This window comes from Sinocyclocheilus rhinocerous, unplaced genomic scaffold (genome assembly GCF_001515625.1).
Source record: "Sinocyclocheilus rhinocerous isolate Xijiao unplaced genomic scaffold, SAMN03320098_v1.1 scaffold270, whole genome shotgun sequence".
Lineage (NCBI taxonomy): Eukaryota > Metazoa > Chordata > Actinopteri > Cypriniformes > Cyprinidae > Sinocyclocheilus > Sinocyclocheilus rhinocerous.
The window spans coordinates 63,094-87,091 of record NW_015653456.1 but is presented as its reverse complement, the minus strand read 5'-3'; the positions used below and the strand labels follow the sequence as shown (position 1 = coordinate 87,091).

Here is a 23,998-nt window from a genome sequence, read left to right as displayed (position 1 = left end):
CTACGCGCACCGCTCAAAGTTGAAAAACAAAACATGACAGTGGGAAATCTGCTAGGAAAAACAATGTCTAGGAAAATACATAGTCTCCTAATGAATTATTTGAAAAATACGGGCACAAGTTAAAGAATTGAATAGAAATATATAGGTAAATTGTTTCTCTCTCTCTCGTCTCCTTCCTTTCTATCAAGCTACTGCCCACACTCCAGTCCAGTAGGTGGCGGTAAATGCACCTTTAAGTTGGTTTGCTAACCGCCAATAAAATTAAAAGAAGAAGAAGATTTGCGTTTCCATTCGCGTTTCTATTTGCATTTATTACCGTTTTCTTTTTTCTCTCACTCCATTTCTTTTCTCTCTCACTCCGTTTTTCACAAGTTCATCAAACAACAGTGGTAAGTCAGAATCATTCATCAATCATGGTGAGTAATGTCTTCTTCTCCTGCTATTGTTATTTGCACTGCTTGCCACATGTATAGTTTAGCTCTCTCTGTCGGCGACGAGGGATTCACATGTGATAAATGCAATTAAATGGGAAATAGTTAGGCTGACAGAGAAGATTTCAGAACTAGAGTCACACATCCAAACTTTAATTGCACATGGCACATAGTCTTAGAGTTTGCACTTGACTAACTGGGGCCCAGGTCAGGAAGCAGACAGACTGGCTAAACCGACCGTCTGTTAGCCGCCTCACGTCACAGAAATCAGTTAATTCTCAGCACATAGAGACCCTTTCACATAGATATCACACTATAGAGACTGTGTCTGTTCCCCGAACTAGAAAATACAAAAAACGTCCAAACCAATTTAAGAGTAACAATTTAATTGATGTTCAACAAATAAAAAATGTATATAATACAGAGAAACAAATTATAAAGCTTGGCTTATTGAATATCAGGTCCCTTTCTACGAAAGCACTTTTTGTAAATGATATGATCACTGATATTAACCTAGATGTGCTCTGTTTGACAGAAACCTGGCTAAAACCTGATGATTACATAATTTCTGAGTCTTCCCCCCAAGATAACTGTTATAAACATAAGCCAAAAGGTAAAGGGGGAGGTGTTGCTAACTCTATTGGGGTTAGACAACATGTGTCAGGACCTACTCATTGTCGAAATCATACTCTTGATTTAATACTGTCACATGAAATTGATGTTAATGGTGTTGAAATACTGCAGCAAAGAGATGATAACTCAGATCATTACCTAGTCTTGTGCAAACTCCATATAGCTAAAACTGTAAATTCTAATCCTTGTTACAAGTATGGTAGAACCATCACTTCTACCACAAAGGACTGCTTTGTAAGTAATCTTCCTGATTTATTAAATACCTGCGGTTATGTTTGAAACTGAACTGAGCTGGATGATGACATCACTGAATTCAATGATGAACTGCCTTTAACTGAAAATTGAGTGTTTACTATTGTCCTATTTACTATTGTCCTATTGTTACACTATTTTCCTATATAATAGTGTAAAGCTGCTTTGACACAATCTGTATTGTTAAAAGTGCTATATAAATAAAGGTGATTTGACTTGACTTGCTGTTATTTGTGTACATTGCATAGGTGTTCCACAACAATACAATGCAGAGTCTGTGCAGCATATCTTTCTTTTAAGGCCTTTGAACTGTAGTTTGCCATAGGTCATGTGAAACTTGTGAGGTTTCACATGCAGTTGGTAGCAGTCAAACTTCGCTTTCCTCTTAACAATGAAGTCTTTCAGTATCTGCTTGACAATACCTGTGAATATAGTCCATGGCCTGATTGCATGAACACTTTTACGGGTTAGATGTGAGGGGGTCTGGCAGAGAACATAGAGCATCCTAAATTTTGAACACATTGTTTCGTATGAGTGTATGGCGTTGTCATTGCTACGACTCTGAAAGCTGCTCAAAATCCTGCCGTGCCACATGCCACCACTCACATATTTTTCTATTAAATTACGTTTTATTTGTCCTAAATCATTGTTATTGCACTCACTGACTTCAACCTAAAATTTGTTTTGTGTATAGACATTTTTTCACTAACAAATCTATTTTGTTGTCCTTTCTAATATTTCCATTTGCGCTGTTGAAATTTTTTTTTCATACACCAAACTGATTAATGCCACTTTATTCATTCTTAAAGTGATTTTGTTCCTGGTGATTAGATTCACTGATTTTGAGTGCCGCCTTGAGCTTGAGCACGACAGGACAGAATGACGTGTTCCAGTGATCTTGCTGTGATGAGGTTTGGCTCTTCTCGTCCTGCGTGCTGCTAACTGACATTACATTAGATTCCAGCAGATGACTTAGTGGACCTGTTTTGGGTGAAATGATTACTAAGGACTTTGTTGCAAAGCCAAACATAACTTAGGGAACAATTAAGCAATTAAATGGAAATATATATAATGACAAGTTTAAAGGGATAGTTCGCCCAAAAATGAAAATTCTATCATCATTTTCTCACCCTCAGACTGTTCTAAACCTGTATGAATTTCTTTCTTCTGTTGAACATGGAAGGTATTTTGAAGAATGGGGGTAACCAAACAGTCGCTGGTCCACATTGATTTGGTATGGTGAAAATACTGTGAAAGTCAGTGGGGACCGGAAATAGTTTGGTTTCGTTTTTAAAAATATCATCTTATGTGTTCAGCATAACACAAAAATTAATACAGGTTTGGAAAAACTTGAGGGTGAGTAAACGCTGACAGAATTTTCATTTTTTGGTGAACTATCCATTTAAGGTTAGTGGACCTTTTTTTTCAACCTAACTTTCATTCATTATTAGATTAAGAAGGGCATTCTTAATCTAATATTTTAGGGTTTTCTTATGGGCTTTGTTGCAAAAATGCCCAGATGCTTATTTATTCATTGGTGGTGGTTTCTGTATCTTTTAGCCTTTTGGGTCAAGGTCACTTTTTTCTGATTTTTTCCCCTTTGTTTGTAATTAAGAGTTGTGGTGCTGGTGTCTTGAACTGGAACAGTTTGCAGACAGGAAAACAGATTGCATTTCTATGCCTTCTCAATTTAGTCGCTGGTTTTCTTTAAAGCTAAGTTTATATTTTCAATATCAAATGTTTTCTACTATCTCAATTTAGTATGCAAAGAAAGTAACCTAGAAGTAAACTACAGTATAAATAAGCCATTTGTAGATTGATCTCCCCATCATCAAAAAGTGTAAGCTTGTCGGCAGGTTGATACCAGTCCAAATGCTCTGTACCCGAGCCACATTTGAACCAAATTTGAAATATGGACCAAGTTTGGCCCTGAACACTAGGCATCTAAACACTGAGTGTAATGATTGGTGCCAAATGTGGTTGCATATTCTCAGCCTAGTATAATACCTAGTAAAATGTCAGTCTATGAAGTTACATTAAGACAGGTGATGCCTTTCTCTATGCAGTACTGAAAGTAGTGACATAACATGAAAAATTATCTTGACTGTTTAGAACCAATATTCAAATCAGTTTGAGATTTGTTTACACATAGTCATTGAGGTGGCTTTTGCAAGTTTGCAAATTTTAAGTAGGTTTGAGTTTTCGTTCGTTGGCTCTGAATCTCAAGATGCATACCTAGTTTCAACATGACTTATTCTTCAGACATTCTGCTTTAAATACAATAAGTATCAGCTGTATACAAAGTGACCAACATTTGCTTTTTAGCCACTAAACGATGGGACTGAATGATGTAGGGCCTTGAAAATGAAGATTCCAAAAGAAAAGTTTAAGAACTAGAATCTAAAATCATATTGCGATATATTTAATATTTCTTGAGTTATAGGCATGCAAACTTTGGAAAAAGAATAGTTATGACACTCAGACAGGTATGTTCAATGCAGTTGTTTTGACAGAATTAAACGAGCTACGTAACTAGTGTCAACATTATTTGTTCTTCAGACATTCCTCTTTAAAAGAAAAAAGTATCATATTTTTGCAAATTGTCACACATTTGGTTTTTGACCACTAAAATATGTACATTTTAACAACTTACTCCTGGAGCCATTTTAAAATTCCAATATCTTTGGAACCGAACCATATAGGGCCTTAAAAATGAAGATGCCAAAAGGAAAGTTTGTTAAGACCCAATATCTAAAAGGGCATTAAGATATCTTTTATACTTCTTGATTTACAGGCATGCAAACTTTGAAGAAAAAAACCCTGAAAAATTTTTTAATGGTCACCATTGGCAATGCAACAAAGATTGCTAAAGTGAGCAGATTTTACTAACAGACCTACCAACCTCCATGTAAACAACATTATGATGCTGCCATCTTTCTGAAGTAATTTTTACCCCCTTGGCTCTGAATCTCAGGTGAAAATTGCCATTTTGACCCCCCCTCTACAAAATAGTGGATTACTCTAAATATTCATCCATGACATTTAATATTTTGGCTTTCATTACTATACAGTGCATGTCTGTCTTTCGTCAGAAAAAAAACTAAAATTTGAGCCGGGGACCTGGTTGAGTTGTATGGAAGCCCGTTTCCGCCACTGAAAAAAAAAAAAAAGGTAATTGCGACTTTTTATCTCACAATTCTGACTTTTTTCTGACTTTATTTCTCAGAATTGCGAGTTTATATCTCACAATTCTGAGAAAAAAAGTCAGAATTGCGAGAAAAAAAGGCAGAATTGTGAGTTTATATCTTGCAGTTCTGACTTTTTAAAAGTTAAAAAAAACTTCTTCTTTTTTTGAGTTTGTATCACACAATTCTGAGAAAAAAAGTCAGAATTGTGAGATAAAAAGTCGCAATTACCTCTTTTATTTTTTATTCAGTGGCGGAAACGGGCTTCCATAGAGTTGACACGGAATGATAGAGTAAATGTTTAAAAATATTTAGAAAATATTTTGGCACTTTTGTGCTGTTTCAGTTTAAAAGACATTATTTCAGTCATTGCCTGTTAAAAATGCAAATATTGGCACATTGATATGCTTACAATATAGTGTGCAACTTTTGTGATAATCTTAAAAAAAGAATGTCTTTCAGAAATCTGCAGTTTCATGCAAGTTAAGAGTATTCAAGATTGATTTTCTCTTTGCAGGATTACCTTGCTCACATTATAGATACAGGAGATCTTCCCATCAAGCCAGAACAGGTGTGTGCTCTGTTTGGAAACATAGAGGACATTTATGAATTTAACAGGTAAGAAATCATTCATTATTAGCTTGTTTTTGCAGCCCAACAAAACTAAAACCAGCACCAGTCATTTATTGATGCATGTACAGACACTGGAATGCATAGGTTTTCTATACAAAGAACAATCTTAATTTGAAGACATTATAATGTTATTTTAATTTCTTATTTAATAACAATGGTGACTAAAGGCTAAAAGATAGCTGTAACAAGCTATCTTGTCTGAAATATAGCTGTTATTAGAGCCCACACCAAAGGAGGATTTTTTTTTTTACCGTTTTGTAGTTGTCACTTAAATGCTGATGATTAAATGAAGTAAATAAAAAAATTAATTAACAGAATATTAAAAGAATGATGAATAGCTGTTCCTGACAGGTATTTATTGATGAATAGTCCACACAAAATGTTTATGTCTTTGGTCTACTAAAAGATTGACTCACCAACTCCCTAATTTGGGTGGGCGGAATGACTGAAATCTATGGAGCTTATAATATGACAAAACTAATTGAAATTGTATTGTGTAAATTTGAATTATTTACAAGTGTCATTTAACAAAACTGAATATTATGTGGCATTTACCATAGTTCTGAATTAGATTTTTTTTTTACTTGAATATTAAACATTTGAAATTTAACACAACTGGATGTTTTTATGGCAGAGTTTTAAAGACATGTATTTCCAAACAGTGAATTTTTAGTTCTGAAATCTTAGCCTACAAATATCCAGTTTTAAAAAATACAGCTTCAAGTTTTCAAGATGGAGAGGAAATTCGGAACATCAAATTCAATATTTTTTTTTATTTTTGTCATATTATAAGCTCCATAGAAATCTTATATAACAGTAAAAGCAATTTTTCACAGTAACAGTAACGGTACATTCACAAGGGGCGTCGGCGTCAACGCTTCTCGTTTACTTTGAATGGAGTGACGTCAAGCATTGCCGAACTGAATTGTGAGTCTGTTGCGTCGCGTTAAAGTTGAAAACTTTTCAAGCACCAATGCAGGCGTCAGCCAATAAGATCACCTTATGCAAATACCTTGGTGCTAGCCAATCGCGTTCATGCAACACCAGAAAACTAATGTGATTGGCTGTTGTCACTCTGACAGTCGCATCAGCACTAAGCATGCCCTCCATTAAGCGTCGATGCCCTCGCACCATGTGAATGTACCATAAAAGGCATTTTGGGAGTTTTTACTTATTTTATTTGCATTACAAAAACAGGGCTTGCTGCTGAGAGTTTAACTATTTGGGAAAACCAAATTGTGATTTCACTTATAAAAAATAAAATATATTTATTTTTCCTTTTTAAATTTTCTTTAAAGAAGTTCAGGTTTGCTGTGCTTGTGTATAAAAGCTGCACAAGAAGAGAATGTTACAATTAACCTTTTTTTCTAATTTCTTTCTCCACTTCAGTTGTTTAAGGCCACACTTAAACTGTTGGTTTTATGGAATCTATTCAATATGACTATAAAAAAACAACAATAATGTATTATTACCAAACTCCATGTCAGTGAGTGCAGAGTAAAAACGTATATTGCCAGAGAACCAGTGAGAACAGGGGAAACCTTCAGCATGTCATATAAGTGACCAAATCTCACGGTACTTACATAGATGGAGTTCATGTAAAGCACCTTTTACTGGGAACCGAGCTGAGACACTGCTAATGAGACACTGAAAACACAACAAATCATGAGCTGCTCGCGTGTGAATGAACACAGTGTCACGCTGCACACCAGACTATAAATGTACATAATTAAATTGCTACCTTGCGCAATTTTTAGTCTCATTTGCTGCTTTGGCGAATGTTAATTTTGCATTCGTCATGCAACTATTCATGCGATTCTTTTTTTTTTACAGTCGCACAGTAATTTTCAGTTGCAGAATGTGACTGAAATGGTACTGTAGAGCCCTGGGTTGATATCTATTTTTGTAGCTTTGTCACATTTGTTAGGCATGTGCCTTCATACTCACATGTACAAAGAGTCCTTTTTGTTCGAGCACACTCCCTGCTTTAACATGATATGAAAGAGGAAAAGAGAAGAGAGAAACTACTAAACTGTCCGAATAAGCTTATGCTTACAGTATGTTAAGAATTTATAAATTCTCTCATGTAATTTTTCATGAATCTTTTTCAAATTTGAATTTACATTTGCATATAAATTTGTTAGATGCTTTAATTCAAAGTGAATTGCAGTCCACTCATTTAGCCAGTATGTCCGTTTCCTGAAAATCAAACACATTACCTTGCCGTTGTTAGTGCCATGCTGTATCTGAGCTAAAGGGAGACTAAAACATTAAAGACTTGAGGTGCACTTTTCTTTTTTGTGTTTTGGTACATAAACTATGATTTGTTAGGCAGAGGGACATTCTCATTCTAAAGAACAATTGTGTGGACAAAAATCTACTTATATCTGTTATCACAATTTGAGTTGAATTACTGAAATAAATGAACTTTTCCACGACATTCTAATTTATTGAGATGTATATCTTATAATGTTAGGTAATCAGGAGCATATAGGTGGCTTAAAGCTGTGACTCTAGATTAGAGCTTTTAACAGTTTTTTTTTCCCTCACGCTGTTCCTTAAAAAGGCTTTATGGAGCCTTGAACACACAGGGTTCTTCACCTTTTCCCATCTAACCAATCATCAATATATTGTTTTTGAACATTGTCCGCTCACCTGTTGTCAGGTGTTGGTCTTACTGCAGAGAGATACTTTTCTCCTCAACACCATACAGTAAGTGAGTGAATAATTGCCATATTTCTGTTTGTGGTATGTCACAAATGCATGACACAGAAAGTGTAGACTTCTGTATGCTGTGGGGTTTGCTGTGGTCATCTAAGCCCTGAGTTTTGCTTTCAAATCCATTTAAACATGGATTGAACTACACTTAATGGACAGGAGATTCCGATTTCTTATAACAGTGGCAAAGCAAATGCTGTCAGTTAAAATGAAAGATAATACAGTGAATCTAACAATCAAGTATTCTTACTTTTAAAAATATTGCCATCCAATTATTTGTTGTTTGCCATTTCAAATTTCAAATCACCAAAAAAAAAAGTTTTAGTTTAAAGGGATAGTGATTATTATTTATACATGTAATCATTTATGCAACAGTGTATTTTTTCATGTTCATTTTTAAAAGGAATAAGCCACTTGCTGCTGTTCATTAAAGTGATTTTATTTTAATACAATTAAAGAGATTTAAGGTGTTCCATCAAGGCATTGCTTTATTAATCACACGCATGGACATAGAAAGAGTGGAAAGAGACGTTCATTTTTTTTTCACTGACCACAGAAGGATGACTGACTTGCAACTGCATGTGCTGTTAATTCTGTATCACAAGGCTTTTTGCAAACTTAACGCTATAATGGCCTTAATGGGGCTGTTTTTCTTTACAGAAGTGTGCAGAGCATGTGGTGTTTTAATAATCATTAGTTACAGTAAATGTTTTGTGGTCTGTAAACATGCTTTCTCTTTACTTTTAGTGAGCTCCTTCAATCACTGGACATGTGTGACAATGATCCTGTGGCCATTGCCAGATGCTTTGTGATCAAGGTGAAGTTCAAGGCTTTAAATCTGATCATATTCGAATAATATGTTTATGAAACTAAACAGGAAATATATCTGTAATGATGAGTGTTTATGTTTATTCAGTAAGTTCTTTAACACCTTTACTTGAAAACAACTTCAAAATACTTAAGCTCCAGAAAAACAGTGCCGTAATTACAGTGTATGGTGATTTCCAAATCGAATTATGTAAATGAGGCTCATTGCAGCTGAATATTTGCATTGTGTGATGTGATTGGGTGTTGTTGAGAAACACTTTACTGACTATGGTTTTCCTCTCTGTTTTTAGCGTGAATATTTTGACATCTACACACAATATTGCACCAACTACCCAAAGTAAGTGGAACTGAATGCTCAAAGTGACACATATTATGATGAAGAGCCTCTGGCTAGATGGTCAGATTGATGTGCACCAAAGAAAAGCACCTTTGGTTTCTGTCTAATTTGGGGGGAGTTAAAATATTACCTGGAGATTTCTTGACAGGATTTATGAGATTCACACTTTAATGCATATAATATTCATCAAACGTTGTTAAACTGCATCAAAACTATAAGTGTTTTTCAATTCAATAACTAATATTAATGCAGTGGTTGGTCAAATAATTCATGACCAATAAGGTTTTTAATACCCGAACAAGCACACAAATTCAGGGTCAATACCAGACATTACTGAACCAATGTGTGGGGACAGTAAAATGCATTACATAGAATCATTTTGCCATAGCAGCAGTACATAGTTACAAAACAATCTACAGACAAAACATATAGTAAAATCAAGCACAGACATAAAATCGTTATGCAGTTTAAAAACAATCAAGAGTTATGTGTATTATGTGATATGTGTACAGTTTTAGATGGATGTAGATGTAGATGTCATCGTTAATACAAGTCAACCACCAATCAATAGTCACTAGTGCCTCTGCACATGAGTGATAGGTCTTACTGTAGGTGCTATTTCTGTTTGGAGCATTATGTATTTCCTTTGTAAACTTTGATGATTAATGAATTATCAGAGAGTTATTGTTATCATCAGTTTGTAAAATGACATATTTGTTAGTGTGGTGTGCTGTGCTGACTGTTCATACTCTCTCCATAGCTCTGTGGCTGCTCTAACAGACTGCATGAGAAACAAAACTCTTGCCAAGTTCTTCAGGGAGAGACAAGCTGCTTTAAAGCGATCCCTGCCTCTGGGATCTTACCTTCTCAAGCCTGTCCAGAGGATCCTCAAATATCATCTTTTACTACAGGTTAGACAACCACTCTCAGGATAATGCTTTAGAGAGTAGCAAAGGCTTCAAATCACCTACCGTGAGCAATGCTTCCATTATCATGCATGATCATTTTTGTTGTACTATGATAGTTTTTTGCATTTGGAAGGGTCAAAGTACGCACATCCAAAAAAAGTCTTGGCCAGGTGCAAGATCAAAAGGTACATCAAATATTAGAAAAAAGATCTGCACACTGTTATTCTCCCTTTATTCAAAAAAATAAAAAATAGCAACGTTTCGGTCAAAGACCTTCGTCAGGCAAACACATTTTTTTGCATTTGGAAAAAATTTTTTTTTCTTTCTCATTCTTGTATACATTCTTGTGCATTTGCAAGATATTTATTGAAAGAGTTAAGGGGAAAGAGCTATATCATGGGTTCTCGAGCAAAACAGATCACAGGTCTGTGTTACTAGGGTAAAAATACTAAATGCACATTATTCAAATGTAAAATAACCATATGAATGTGCATTTGTATAAATGTGGATAGCAATTTTTAAAAATCTTTTTAAAAGGGAAAAACATTGCCATCCTTGTTTGTTGTTGACATCAAAGGCTGTGCATTTAATCAAACTACAGCTGTGATTCTAGTGGGGCCCACTAGGGGGCCTCAGTAAACTTCCAATCGGTTTAAATATGACTTAAAATTATGTAAAATGAGACAAAACAACCATTAAAATTAAAAAGATAAAATAATAAAAAATCAAGATATAGTTATTATTTATTTTACCCCCCTCAACAACTGTTTTTAATAGAGGAACCAGGATTCCCAAAGACTTTGAAAACCTGCATATATGAGGGAATCCCCTTAATCTTTGTCCAGTAAATCACAAACAACTGGAAAAGTCTTGGAGCCTTCAAATATTGTTGTGGACAACGGGGGGCCTTGGAGTCAAAAAGATTGAGAACCACTGCTCTACACTATTTTGATGGAAATCCATTGGTCACTTGGTAATAGAGTGTGATACTTGGGAAGTAATCATATTTATGCTAATGCATTTACAATTTTTTTTTTTTTAGCCTGTAATGTAAATTATTGTGAATATTGTTGGGCCTTTACAGTTTAAGGTAATGTTAAAAGAATATCATGGTTGATTTCATGATTGCCATTTTTGTTGCTTTTATGCAATAAACAATTTTGGATTTATTTGGATGTTTTTTATATTGTAGGAGATTGCCAAGCACTTTGATCCAGAGGAGGAGGGTTATGAGGTGGTGGAGGAGGCCATTTACACTATGACTGGTGTTGCGTGGTATATAAACGACATGAAGAGAAAACATGAACATGCAGTCCGTCTTCAGGTGAGCTCGCAAACACACAAAGAAGTTGTGTTATGAGCATGTTTCACTGCTCTTGTTTATGTGCTCAGCCATGTTTAGTGAAGATATTAACCAATTCATGATCTCTGTACCTCCATAATCTATCTCAGGAGGTCCAGTCTCTGCTCATAAACTGGAAGGGACCTGATTTGACTACATATGGAGAATTGGTTCTCGAGGGCACCTTTCGTGTCCATCGTGCCAAGAATGAACGTACGCTCTTTCTCTTTGACCGCATGCTCCTTATCACCAAACGCAGAGGAGAACATTACGTCTATAAGACACACATCTCGGTATGACTTTATCTGTTTTCATAGAGAAGTACTTTGTTTTTCATTCATTTATTGTCTGAACAGTCAGCACTAATGTAGTGTGAAGCCTTTACCACTTATGAATTTTAAGAGGCGAATAAGAGGTAATGCCTCTTGTTTGGTGAAGTTGCCATTGTTTTCTCTTGTTTCTCTTTACTTACCACAGTGCTCAACGCTCATGTTGATTGAGAGTGCCAAGGATTCTCTGTGCTTCAGTGTCACTCATTACAAGCATCCCAAACAACCTCATTCTGTCCAGGTGTGTCTTCAATGATTAGCGCCTTTACATATATACAAATATTTTATTCATAAAGAAATAGTTCCGCAAAAACTGTCTGTCATTATTTTCTGATTGCTGTGTAACATGTATTCCATTTCTACAAAAAAGTAGAAATCTTTAAAAGACCCCTGTGGTGAAAATCAAGATTTTAACATTGTTTACATGCCTATCTGTTTTTTTAAGTATGCTTACAGACAAACCATGTGCAAATTAATTAGTTAACATCATTGCTGCAACATCATTGTACTAAAGATAGTCTTAAGAATGTGGTTTGAAACAGCCCATTTCCTACGGTTAAACATGTAACCAATCCCGTCAACTTGTGAAGCTTTTCATATCATTAGCAAAGCATTTCTACCTAAGGATGTTGATAATTAGGAGGTAGCTATTTGAGATCCCAAACGGGAACATGGTTTGTGTAGGTCCTGTCCTGTCCTTACTGGTGTCCCTCAGGGCTCAGTTCTTTGTCCCTTGTTTTTTTACCATTTATATTAACCCACTTGGCTAGCTTTTAAGCTCTCTTGACCTTAACTGTCATTTTTATGCTGAAGACACTCAAATTTATATACATTCAAAAACAAGGTCAATTTGTGGACATTTCTCATCTTTTCAACTGTATTTTTGAGATTATGGATATGGATGCCTAATAATTTTCTGTTAAAATGCTTTTTGGCTCTCCCCATCAGCTGCGTACTGCTGGCTCTATAGCTTTGTCAGTGGATGGTGTTGCCTTTGAGTTACAAAGAAAACAAAAAAACAATTTTGGAGTCCTCTTTGATGCCAGCCTGTCATTTAAGCTTTTGTACACTGTTAAGACCTCCTTCTTTCATTTTAGAAATAATGCACATTTATTGCCTATGCTGTCCTTTTCTGTTGCTGAAAGGTTGATTAACTTTTGTTTTCTTGCACATTGACTACTGTTATGTTATCCTTATTGGTGTATCTAAATCCTCCCTTAATAAACTACAATATTTGTAAAAAATAAATAAATAAATAATAAAAAAAACCTCAGCAGCTGGAATCCAATCAGGGGCCATGGTTGGTGACCATATAACCCCTATTGTTTCATTGGCTTCCTGTCAGGTATAGATTTCAATATCCTTATGCTGACGTACAAGGCTTTGCATGATCTGGCTCCACAATATTTGGCCAAACTTCTAACGCCTTTCACACCAATTCACAACTTGAGATTCTCTCACTGTGGCTTTTTAGTTTTTCCTAAAACACAACTTTGCTTGAGGAATGACAGGGCCTTTTTATCCTATGCTCCAAAACTGTGGAATTCTCACCCGGCTGCCATTAGGAATGCAAATTCATTAGGCATTTTTAAATCTCATCTTAAAACATTTTATTTTAGAATAGCTTTTACTTGATTATCTGTTCTTTTTTGTAATTTTTTTTTGTTTGTTATATTTAAAGTGTAATGTTTTACATTGTTGTGCAAAGCACTTTGACAAAGTTATTTTTAAAATTGCTGTACAAAATACATTTATTATTATTATTACCATTCTGATATCACCTTGTAGACAACCCTGTATAATTCACTCTTCCTCTTCTTCTTTGGAATTAATTCATTTATTCAACAGATTAATCTTTCAAAACGGATTAATATTGCCACTTTGTAGCATTTACTACTTCAGTTAACCAAGTAAAAATGGAGCAGGTAGTCTGAGCTGGTTTGATTAAATTAATGCGCATATTCATGACTCCACATATACTAAATTAGTTAAGGGTATAGTGTTATATTCAAGCCATTTTAAGGCATGAAAAAATTATTTACACGGCAAAAACATTAAATATCTCATTTTGATTATCAAAGATTAGTTTTAAGGAATAAAATTAGTGACTGCAGGGGGACTTTAAAGAATCTTTATGCAGCTCTTGCCCTAAAATGATTCTTCGAAGTTATCTGTCGTATATCAAATGTCCACCTTCACTGCAGCTCTTAGATCAATGATAAAACATTGTAATGTTTGGTTTAAAGACATTTCAGACCCAGTGATATTTGTTGCTGTTGACATTCAACATGCATTATTGATGCTATATTTGATTGGAGTGCAAAAAAATTATTTTGCTGTTCGTAAAACAAAGCTATCCTATGGCTTTAGAAAACTTAAAATAACCACACATATTGTGTTGGATGGACTACTATCATGTTGATCTTGTTGGATCTTGAAAGCTCATGCTCACTATGAGCTGTCACTGTATGAAAATTCTTTAAAATTACGCTCCTCCTATGTTTCACAGAAAAAAATAAAAGCATATGGGTTTGAGTAAATAATAATAAAAAAATATTATTTTCTTATTGTTTTTATGTTTATACAACTCCTGAAATGCAGTATCTTATTTTCACTAGGCTAGGACGGTGGAGGAAAAAAAATTATGGGCTCATCATATTAAACGGCTCATTCTAGAGAACCATCAGGCTGTGATACCACAAAAGGTATGCAATGAATTAAAAAAAAAAAAAAAAAACATTACTAGGTTTTGTATTTAAAATATCTAAAATTATTTTGGACAGATAATTATTTTGTGTTTCTCTTTTAGGCAAAGGAAGCAATCTTGGAGATGGATTCTATTTGTAAATATTTCTAACCACTCATGAATATAATTTCATACCATTTTTCTTTTTTTATTATGAAAAAAAATGTCATGGGCCTGTTTTGATGGACAACTTTTTTTATTTCAGACAAAAAGTATAGGTACAGTCCTGAGAAGCTCAAAAAGTCTGTGTCATGCCAGTCAGAGGAGTTTTCTAACTCTAGACAAGGCCGGAGACAATCAGGTAGGTTCCCAATCTAAGTCTTGGTCTTAACTTATCTTTTTTTAATTGAAACTTTCCAATTTTACAAAGATGGTCTACTACTTCATCTTCCAACAGAACCATCTAAAGAGATCCTAAAGAACACTGAAGGTAAATCTCCAAGTGTCCATTCTGTTCTAACTTTAAGTAAAGATATTGTCCTATATTTAAATAAAAAGTTCATAAGTGTTAGCTGCTGGCATGTAATAATGATACAGTGGGATCAGACACTAGTGAAAATGTGTCTATTTTTCTTGTGTAGTAAGACATTTAAAGGGGTGGTTCATTGCGATTTAACTTTTTGCCCCATAAACACAATCAAGTCTAGAAAAAACCCAGTGAACCACCCCTTTAAATTGTATTATTAACTTTAATTTAAGCAGAATGTTTAACTGAAAAAATTAACCCAAAAAAAACTGAATGTCTGTTTTTGCTTTGTCTCTCTTTTTCTTTAATGAATGTGGCACTCAAGTGGCTCAAAAAAAAAAAAAATTCTAACCTGAAAATCCATGTTATTTAAAGCATTATTTGAGAATGTTCCAAGCATATTGTGCTTAAGTGAAAGCCAGAAATTCTACAAAGTATGGCTAATGTCACAAATGTGCTTACATTTTGGTATTTGAAAAGAAAAGAAAAGAAGTAATGTTACGTTATGTTCCTGGACCCTACTTTATACCATTTGTATTTCACATATTTCACTGAAATTGTTTGCAACAAAATTATAAACACTGTTGATAAAAATGCCTTCAAATTTACTAATATTCTCTTTCTTTTATCTGGCTGATGTCTGGGTGAATTCTTCAGTAATACTAAAGGTAAGACGCCGTTAAATCAACCAAAGGAACATTTAGAATTCAGTTAGATGTGGTTATACAAAACCACAAAGACAGTATATAAAAACACAAAGAATGCTAGAAACCACACAAGCAGAAGTGTACAAATTATGCTCTTTTTATTTGATGTGTTGTTTACTTTGTGGTCCACAAGATTGTCGAAATGTTGAAGACGGGTGTGTAAAAGTACAAATACTGACAAATAAAATAAAACACTCAAGAAGTAGTAAAAGTAATAATGATTACAATGACTAGGTAAAAGTAAAAAAGAGAGTTTCCAATGAAAAGACTACTCAGGTAGTGAGTTACTAGATAGTTACTTAGGATCTGATTAGGAGCAAGCAAGATGATGATGAAGTGATCATGGTGAAGTCAGTTACATGTTTGGCATAAAGGATGTTTCTCTGTGCATGCGTGAAAATATTGGAACATAAAGAGTACAGTTGCCCAATGTAAAGGTCTGTTCACACCAAGGACAATAACTATTACAATACCTAAAGTAGTTTTAAGAATTTTTTTAATTCTATGAAAATGGGGAACAATAACAACAAGGAGGAACGATATCAATGGAATAACCTTCAGAATTATTTGAAGCTGATGAGTGATAAAAACAGTGATGGCCAATCAGAATTTAACCCTGCTTAAAGGTACTTAAAGAATATTATCCATCTCGATGTGAATGCGCCTTAAAGTCAAAGTACATTTTTGTCAATAGAAATTTGTACTCGAGTGAGATGTACCCATAATTGAACTTACTTCAAAAAGTAAATTTTTAAAAAAGTTACTTAAGTAGATGTATCAAAGTAAAATGTAGCACGTTACTATCCGCCTCTGTTTTTAGAGTGATGTCAAAGAACAGCTTGTGAGAAGTAGGGCACCTTTATACCCAAAAGGAAATTCTTTTTCCAAAGAAATATTCTTTTTTTCTTGGTTTGGGTCATGTCCTTATATCTCCTAAGAAGAAATCTTTGTGACTTCATGCCCCAGCATTCTGACAGTGAGGGGGCATTGGCCGTTGACAGGTGGCCTTTACAAGCCACTGCTAGCGATAGCACTCTTGGCTTATGCGAGTCTTCAGCTGAGAAGCCTGTTGCACAAGACGAATACTCTCCTGAAGCCCTGATTCCCAGTGATAATGAGGAGCCCATCCGTGCCTCGCCGTCTCTAAAGGCCAGATTGATGCAAGAGAATGGGGATGAAGCAGAAGGGGAGGGAAGTGACTCTGACGATATTCTAATGGAGGACAACCAGGTAGCTGACTTTGCCAGTTCAATGTTGGCTGCCATTTCCTGCTGGCACTATAGAGCCAGAGCTTTGCTTTCCATGGACTTCACAACGGTGAGGTCCTCTGCCACCAAGGGGATTCTGTCATACCCCAACCTGACCTGCAACATGACCTGCATGTCTGCCAAACCTCCCGCCATGTTGCATGTGCTCTCACAGAATGCCTCAATTCACTAACAGCTCACACGGCATAAGCAGAAGCTAACTTTGTAGAGCATCCCGCAATGATAGAAGAACTAAACAAATTGTAACAAACTTGTTACAGTTCAACGCATAACGCATATATAGTACTTCATTCATTTTCTCACTGTATTACTGAATGTCACTTTGTTGACATCTAGCACCGGTTATGATCGTTAATGATAAATGTTCACTCTTTTTTATTGTTACAGGTTTTTTTATTAAAATCAGCAATAATAGCTTTATTGAAAAGCAGGCATTTGGCTTGTAGTGTAAAGATAATAAATAAATTAATTAATGAATATGGAAGTAAATGCATGTGGGAATAAATAATAAATACATATAAACACATGAATAAATACATTTAAAAATAAATAAAATAAATACATATAAAAATGAATGAAAGTATAAGTAAATAAAAGTTAAAAAGAATAAAAATAAATGTAAAATAAATACAGAAAATTATACATAAAGGAAAAAGGTAATTTAAAAATAAATTCCGGATGAACTATATTTGTTTTTATCAAGTCATTTATTTCTTTATTTTCCTGATATTACATTTAATTATTTATTTATTTATTTTTAATTTCTGCAGGTTTGGTCCTCCATATTTGAGAATGTTCAGAATATTGATTCTCAAATTGTTAAGAACATCAAAAAACAAAACTGACACTTAAGTATTTAATTTCTTAATCCAGCAAAAGTTTGTCATCTGTAATCAAAATTGATTAACTTGCTAACAAATTAAATTTTTGGCTGACATCATAAATTCCTAGTATCTTCTCCTCCAGCCTTCTGTCTCCATTCTGGTACCTGACACCCAGTGGCGCCTCCCCCATTTGTCAAAACCATGTTCATTGTTTACATTTGATATTAATGTAATATTTTCAGGCCTACATATATTATCAAACATGGATCAAATAGTTTATTTCGAATTTCCTTTTATCATACTCCACTTCCACTTTACTCGCACAAGCAACTTTAATTGTACTGCATGTTCATAGGAGGATCACTTTGAATTTAACAAGCTACAAAACTCACAAGCATGTATGCAACATATTTTACCATTTTTTATTTCTCTTGTAAAAGCAATGCATTTTGATTATGGTCTCCCCAGTTCAATCCAAACTGTTTATCTCTCTGTAACTATAAAGATAAAAGCTGTTTTATTTATTTATTTATTTTTATGATGTGCATCTTCCAAATACAAACAGTTTAAGTTAAGAACTATCTTTTATTTATATATTTATTTATTAGCTCTATTTTTTTTTTCAAGTAACATAATGTGCTTTTTGTGGTGACATATAACCAATAAATTATGTTGTCCAACTCAAAAATATTTAATGTGACCAAACAGCAAAGGAAAAAAAATCGTATGGGATAGATTAAGTAGAACTAGATCCTTGAAATAATTGCAGGTTAACTCTTTATTTTATTTTGCATGCATGCAAAACTCTGGCCACATTAAAAATTTCCTGGAGCCTCCACTGGTAGCAACATTATGTCTAACCATGCTTGATATAACAAGACTCTAGCAACAAACAATTTGTCTATGAACACTCAACATGTAAATGGGGTGTGATGTGACCCAGAACTGTTCTGTCTGTTTGCAAGAACTATGATATTTACAGAATAACGCTCTGCAACTGAGGAATGTACAGCTAAAGAACATGTTCCTTGACTATATTATGACTAATGCGAGGCTTTACCACAAGGCATCCTTTTCATGGCTTTCCATATGAAATTAAGGGATTTGTCATAATATTTAATATACATGAGGAGTAGTAATTCAGGTTCTGTGAGATTTGTGTGTGTACGTGGCTCTCCAATCAAAAAGTCACGAAAATAAGCAAGCGCTAAAAAAAACAGCGTTGGTTAGGAAAAAAAAAATCTTTAAAATGGATGAGATACCTTTTTTGCATGTCGCTACATTGCGTTGTGTCTGGTTAGGACATGGTGAACACTCACTTTCCATATCATACCCCAGTTAACATATTGTTTCAAATGTTCAATGGTAATTTTAACTAAGATGTGCATGTAACAGCAGTTGTTCTATTCACTGCATTAACATAACTGTTTGAAACTATTATGATCTGTTATTTTGACTATTATTGACTGTTATTTTTAACTAACAACCAAGTCCAGATGGAATCTGTGTGCACAGAATTACTCAGAAAGCTCCAGATTTTGAACATTAATATGTTTGTAATAATTATGTAAAATATTTTGTCATTTTGTTTAACAAACAAACATACAAACAAACAATAAAAAAATAAATAAAAGAATACACATTTTCTTCCCAAAATCAGCATGGAAAAAGTCTGCTGATTTCATCTGGGCTTGCTAATAACTCTAACTTTAACTTAATCTGGATGTCTGAATAATTGTTTTACTATTTGAGTAGCTGTACTTTAGCTGTATTGCTTATATAACACTGTAAATATTTATTGAAAAAATTAATTTTGTCAAACATCCCTAAAAAACATGTTTTTATGTTAGGAGGAAGGGGGGTGTGAGGACACTGGGAACAATTTTAAAGGAGAAAATGGCCCACCAGTTGAACAGGTGGAGGCATATCTTAAGGATGAAAAATACATCTCAGAACAGGTTAGTTGTTTAATTAAAATTGTTTCATATGTTAAGTTAGCAGAATTGTATTAGTATTAGTACTTTACACCTAGGACTAAAATTTTACTTGCTGATTGTAAGTTGCTTTAGTAAGTAACAGGTTATCTAACCAATGTTTTGAACTTTGACATATGTTTTGTATCTTGATGTGGTTGGCAATACCCAGCTGTATTTGAAACAAACCCAGAGATCAATGAAATTAGCTTATAACTGTATCTTGATTTCCCCTTCTTACACTCTCAAGGACAAATCACAAAACCTGGAAACAACCTCTTGCTGGGGTTCCACTGAGAAATTGAAGCCAGATGTGTTTTGTGATCCAGAGTCCAAAGAGATGGAAAAACAGGTCCCAGATATCCAGGATCTGGAGTCTGCAAGGGACAAAGATGATCAGAAAGGTTCTAAAGAAGAGGCCTCATCTCTGTTACGGCAGGAAGACACACCTGGTGATTCTTCAGAGGAAGAGGAGGATGTAGAAGAGAAACCAGACTCCACTAGCATCCTACCATCATCTGTGCTTGATAAGGCCAGTGAACATGTTCCTTGACTATATTATGACTAATGCGAGGCTTTACCACAAGGCATCCTTTTCATGGCTTTCCATATGAAATTAAGGGATTTGTCATAATATTTAATATACATGAGGAGTAGTAATTCAGGTTCTGTGAGATTTGTGTGTGTACGTGGCTCTCCAATCAAAAAGTCACGAAAATAAGCAAGCGCTAAAAAAAACAGCGTTGGTTAGGAAAAAAAAAATCTTTAAAATGGATGAGATACCTTTTTTGCATGTCGCTACATTGCGTTGTGTCTGGTTAGGACATGGTGAACACTCACTTTCCATATCATACCCCAGTTAACATATTGTTTCAAATGTTCAATGGTAATTTTAACTAAGATGTGCATGTAACAGCAGTTGTTCTATTCACTGCATTAACATAACTGTTTGAAACTATTATGATCTGTTATTTTGACTATTATTGACTGTTATTTTTAACTAACAACCAAGTCCAGATGGAATCTGTGTGCACAGAATTACTCAGAAAGCTCCAGATTTTGAACATTAATATGTTTGTAATAATTATGTAAAATATTTTGTCATTTTGTTTAACAAACAAACATACAAACAAACAATAAAAAAATAAATAAAAGAATACACATTTTCTTCCCAAAATCAGCATGGAAAAAGTCTGCTGATTTCATCTGGGCTTGCTAATAACTCTAACTTTAACTTAATCTGGATGTCTGAATAATTGTTTTACTATTTGAGTAGCTGTACTTTAGCTGTATTGCTTATATAACACTGTAAATATTTATTGAAAAAATTAATTTTGTCAAACATCCCTAAAAAACATGTTTTTATGTTAGGAGGAAGGGGGGTGTGAGGACACTGGGAACAATTTTAAAGGAGAAAATGGCCCACCAGTTGAACAGGTGGAGGCATATCTTAAGGATGAAAAATACATCTCAGAACAGGTTAGTTGTTTAATTAAAATTGTTTCATATGTTAAGTTAGCAGAATTGTATTAGTATTAGTACTTTACACCTAGGACTAAAATTTTACTTGCTGATTGTAAGTTGCTTTAGTAAGTAACAGGTTATCTAACCAATGTTTTGAACTTTGACATATGTTTTGTATCTTGATGTGGTTGGCAATACCCAGCTGTATTTGAAACAAACCCAGAGATCAATGAAATTAGCTTATAACTGTATCTTGATTTCCCCTTCTTACACTCTCAAGGACAAATCACAAAACCTGGAAACAACCTCTTGCTGGGGTTCCACTGAGAAATTGAAGCCAGATGTGTTTTGTGATCCAGAGTCCAAAGAGATGGAAAAACAGGTCCCAGATATCCAGGATCTGGAGTCTGCAAGGGACAAAGATGATCAGAAAGGTTCTAAAGAAGAGGCCTCATCTCTGTTACGGCAGGAAGACACACCTGGTGATTCTTCAGAGGAAGAGGAGGATGTAGAAGAGAAACCAGACTCCACTAGCATCCTACCATCATCTGTGCTTGATAAGGCCAGTGCCATTGCTGAACACTTTGTGTGTAATGCGCGGAGTAGTAGCGTCAGCACAGAGGAAATGCGCTCCCTCGGTTGCGTATCTCCACGTCTACCCAGCAGGACCGGGAGCACTGTAAATCTAGGAGATGCCCATGAGCGCCATCATCGCCTTGCTAACACCTGCTCTGAGTCACATGGAGTTCCACTGACCCAGGAAGCCCTTGCATCAGCAGACTTCATGATCGGGTCATCAGGGGAGGACAGTCTTTTTGACTCGGATCGAAGCATCTACAGAAGAAGGGATTCAGTGCTTTCCAGGCAAGACCAACTACTCATTGACAAGATTAGGAGCTACTATGAGAATGCAGAACACCAGGATGCTACATTTAGCCTAAAGCGTAGAGAGAGCCTCACTTACATTCCAAGTGGGCTTGTTAGAAATTCAGTTAGTCGTTTTAACAGCATTCCTAAAGATAAAGACCTTGCCCTAGAGAAGCCCACCAGTACATCTGGACCTGTAACAGCTCATAACTCACTCACAGAATCTCTTTTGGTTACATCGGCTCTGTCAGAGACCAATGCAAATCCAGCTACCATAACAAAACCTGCTATCGCCGCTTCCACAGATTTCTCTAGGCATGACAGAAACGGAGACCTGTTTGACTCTGATGTAGATGGTTCCATTAAACCTCAGTCGATAGATGGGAGTCATGAGGAAGAGGTTTTCCGTCCCTCCTCTGAGATGATCAAAGTCTGGCAAGATATGGAAAAAGAGGTCACTAGATGTCATGGGGACCTCAAAGCACTGAGGCCCAGAGAAATTCCTTATTTTAAAGGGACCAGTCCCAGCCTCTCCAGGAAGGATCCAAACCAGAGAAGAAAGCAAGAATCCAAAGGCAGCGATGGACTGATTATGTTTGAAGATTCAGATCTGAGCACTATCAGAGAGGAGTCCTCTACACCATTAGCTTTCAAGGAGAAGGAAAACCGTGCAGCCAGTGAGAATGATGCCATCAGACCCAGACAATGGGAGGTTGAAGGGAGACCCCTGAGAGCTCTCGCTCCCCGAGTTATCCAGTTGAGAGCAGAAACTGAAGATGAGAAAGACACAGGAGCTCAGTCAGCAGAAGACGCAGATTCATCCCAAAACAAAGTTTTCCATCTTGCAAGGAAATACAGTCAACGCATCAAGTGCACACAACCAATGTTGAGACAGAGGAGTCAGGAGTCAGGAGATACATGGTTGGCCAAGAGGAACCTGTTTTCGGTGGTAGAAGAAAAGCCAGAGAAAGAGGCCAAAGGTAAGATGGATGCTATTTGACTATTATATGCGACAAGTTAGTGTTCAATGCCTCAATGGAGCTAACTACAGTATAAGTAACTGGGACATGGCTGATAAAACTTTAAGCTCTGCTTGTGTCAGTTTTTATATAAATTAGTTGCAGAAATTCTCCTTCATGAGATTACGTTTTTAATATTTTGTATACAGTATAATAACATAAAATGATCTTATGTTTCACTGCTCCACTTACATTTGCTATTTTGTGATTAACAGTTAAAGCAGACTTGATGCTCTCCATGGCTCCATATGATCAGCCTGATTATGACGGAGACCAGAAGGCCCAGGTTATGACTCCCAGCCCAGACCACACTTCTAATTCTGTCAGTAGCCCAAAGGCCTTGTCCCCACACCTGTCCCATTCCAGGAGTCCTCTTAGTCCAACACCTGAGAGCTTCAACTGGCCGGACGTCCGTGAACTTTGCTCAAAATATGCACACCTCGGTAGCTCGTCTGCTCCGCCACCAGTAGGCCAAAGTCGTTCTGTGGAAGAAAGGATGTTTGACGGCAGCTCTAAAAGACGTTCTAGCTGCTCTTCTAGCCGCTTAGTCACCTCTAATGGCTCCACAGACTCTTCAGTTTACAAGTTTTATCCAGGAAGGGATACAGGAGAATTGCTGACTCGGACCCAGCGTGCAGGTTCTCTGGATCAAAAATTGGGTAGTTTGTACTTGAGTGATCTGCAGAGTCTTCAGAGTAAAAATGCCAGCAGTGGCTTCTATATCTCCGCTCAAGCAACCCTTCCAAATGAGAAGAATATAATTGTGGTTGAGAAAGTACCTGAGGTTACACCACCAGTAGAGATGGACCAGTCAACACAAGAGTGCAAGAAACAGGAAATAACAACAGATGACAGCTACGTCCAAATTCGTTCGCCGACATCTCGTGAGAAGATCTCAATCATGGCTGTCATTGACCGCTGTCGGGCATATCAGGAGTCAGAGGAATACCGTTTGAGGGAAGATGGAGGATCTAAGCCAGAACAGTTACCTAAGATTGACAGGTGCAAAAAAACTGAGAAAGCTTCATCCTATAGTGAACACTTAGACAATGCTGTTAAAAATGCACT

The 23,998-nt window shown here is 35.6% G+C and overlaps 1 protein-coding gene across 1 annotated transcript in view; it reads left to right on the top strand.

Moving 5' to 3' along the window:
* Nucleotides 1–23,998, top strand: part of LOC107715685 (pleckstrin homology domain-containing family G member 3-like) — a 64,685-nt gene that overhangs the window by 38,933 nt on the left and 1,754 nt on the right. The window contains exons 4-20 of the mRNA XM_016521858.1: nt 5,019–5,119; nt 8,600–8,669; nt 8,971–9,017; nt 9,778–9,928; nt 11,118–11,249; nt 11,378–11,560; nt 11,745–11,837; nt 14,215–14,301; nt 14,406–14,439; nt 14,548–14,643; nt 14,740–14,772; nt 15,466–15,476; nt 16,482–16,832; nt 19,458–19,565; nt 19,831–20,112; nt 21,607–22,891; nt 23,146–23,782. Coding sequence (XP_016377344.1) covers nt 5,019–5,119; nt 8,600–8,669; nt 8,971–9,017; nt 9,778–9,928; nt 11,118–11,249; nt 11,378–11,560; nt 11,745–11,837; nt 14,215–14,301; nt 14,406–14,439; nt 14,548–14,643; nt 14,740–14,772; nt 15,466–15,476; nt 16,482–16,832; nt 19,458–19,565; nt 19,831–20,112; nt 21,607–22,891; nt 23,146–23,782 — 3,701 coding nt within the window. The remainder of the gene's footprint in view (nt 1–5,018; nt 5,120–8,599; nt 8,670–8,970; nt 9,018–9,777; nt 9,929–11,117; nt 11,250–11,377; nt 11,561–11,744; nt 11,838–14,214; nt 14,302–14,405; nt 14,440–14,547; nt 14,644–14,739; nt 14,773–15,465; nt 15,477–16,481; nt 16,833–19,457; nt 19,566–19,830; nt 20,113–21,606; nt 22,892–23,145; nt 23,783–23,998) is intronic.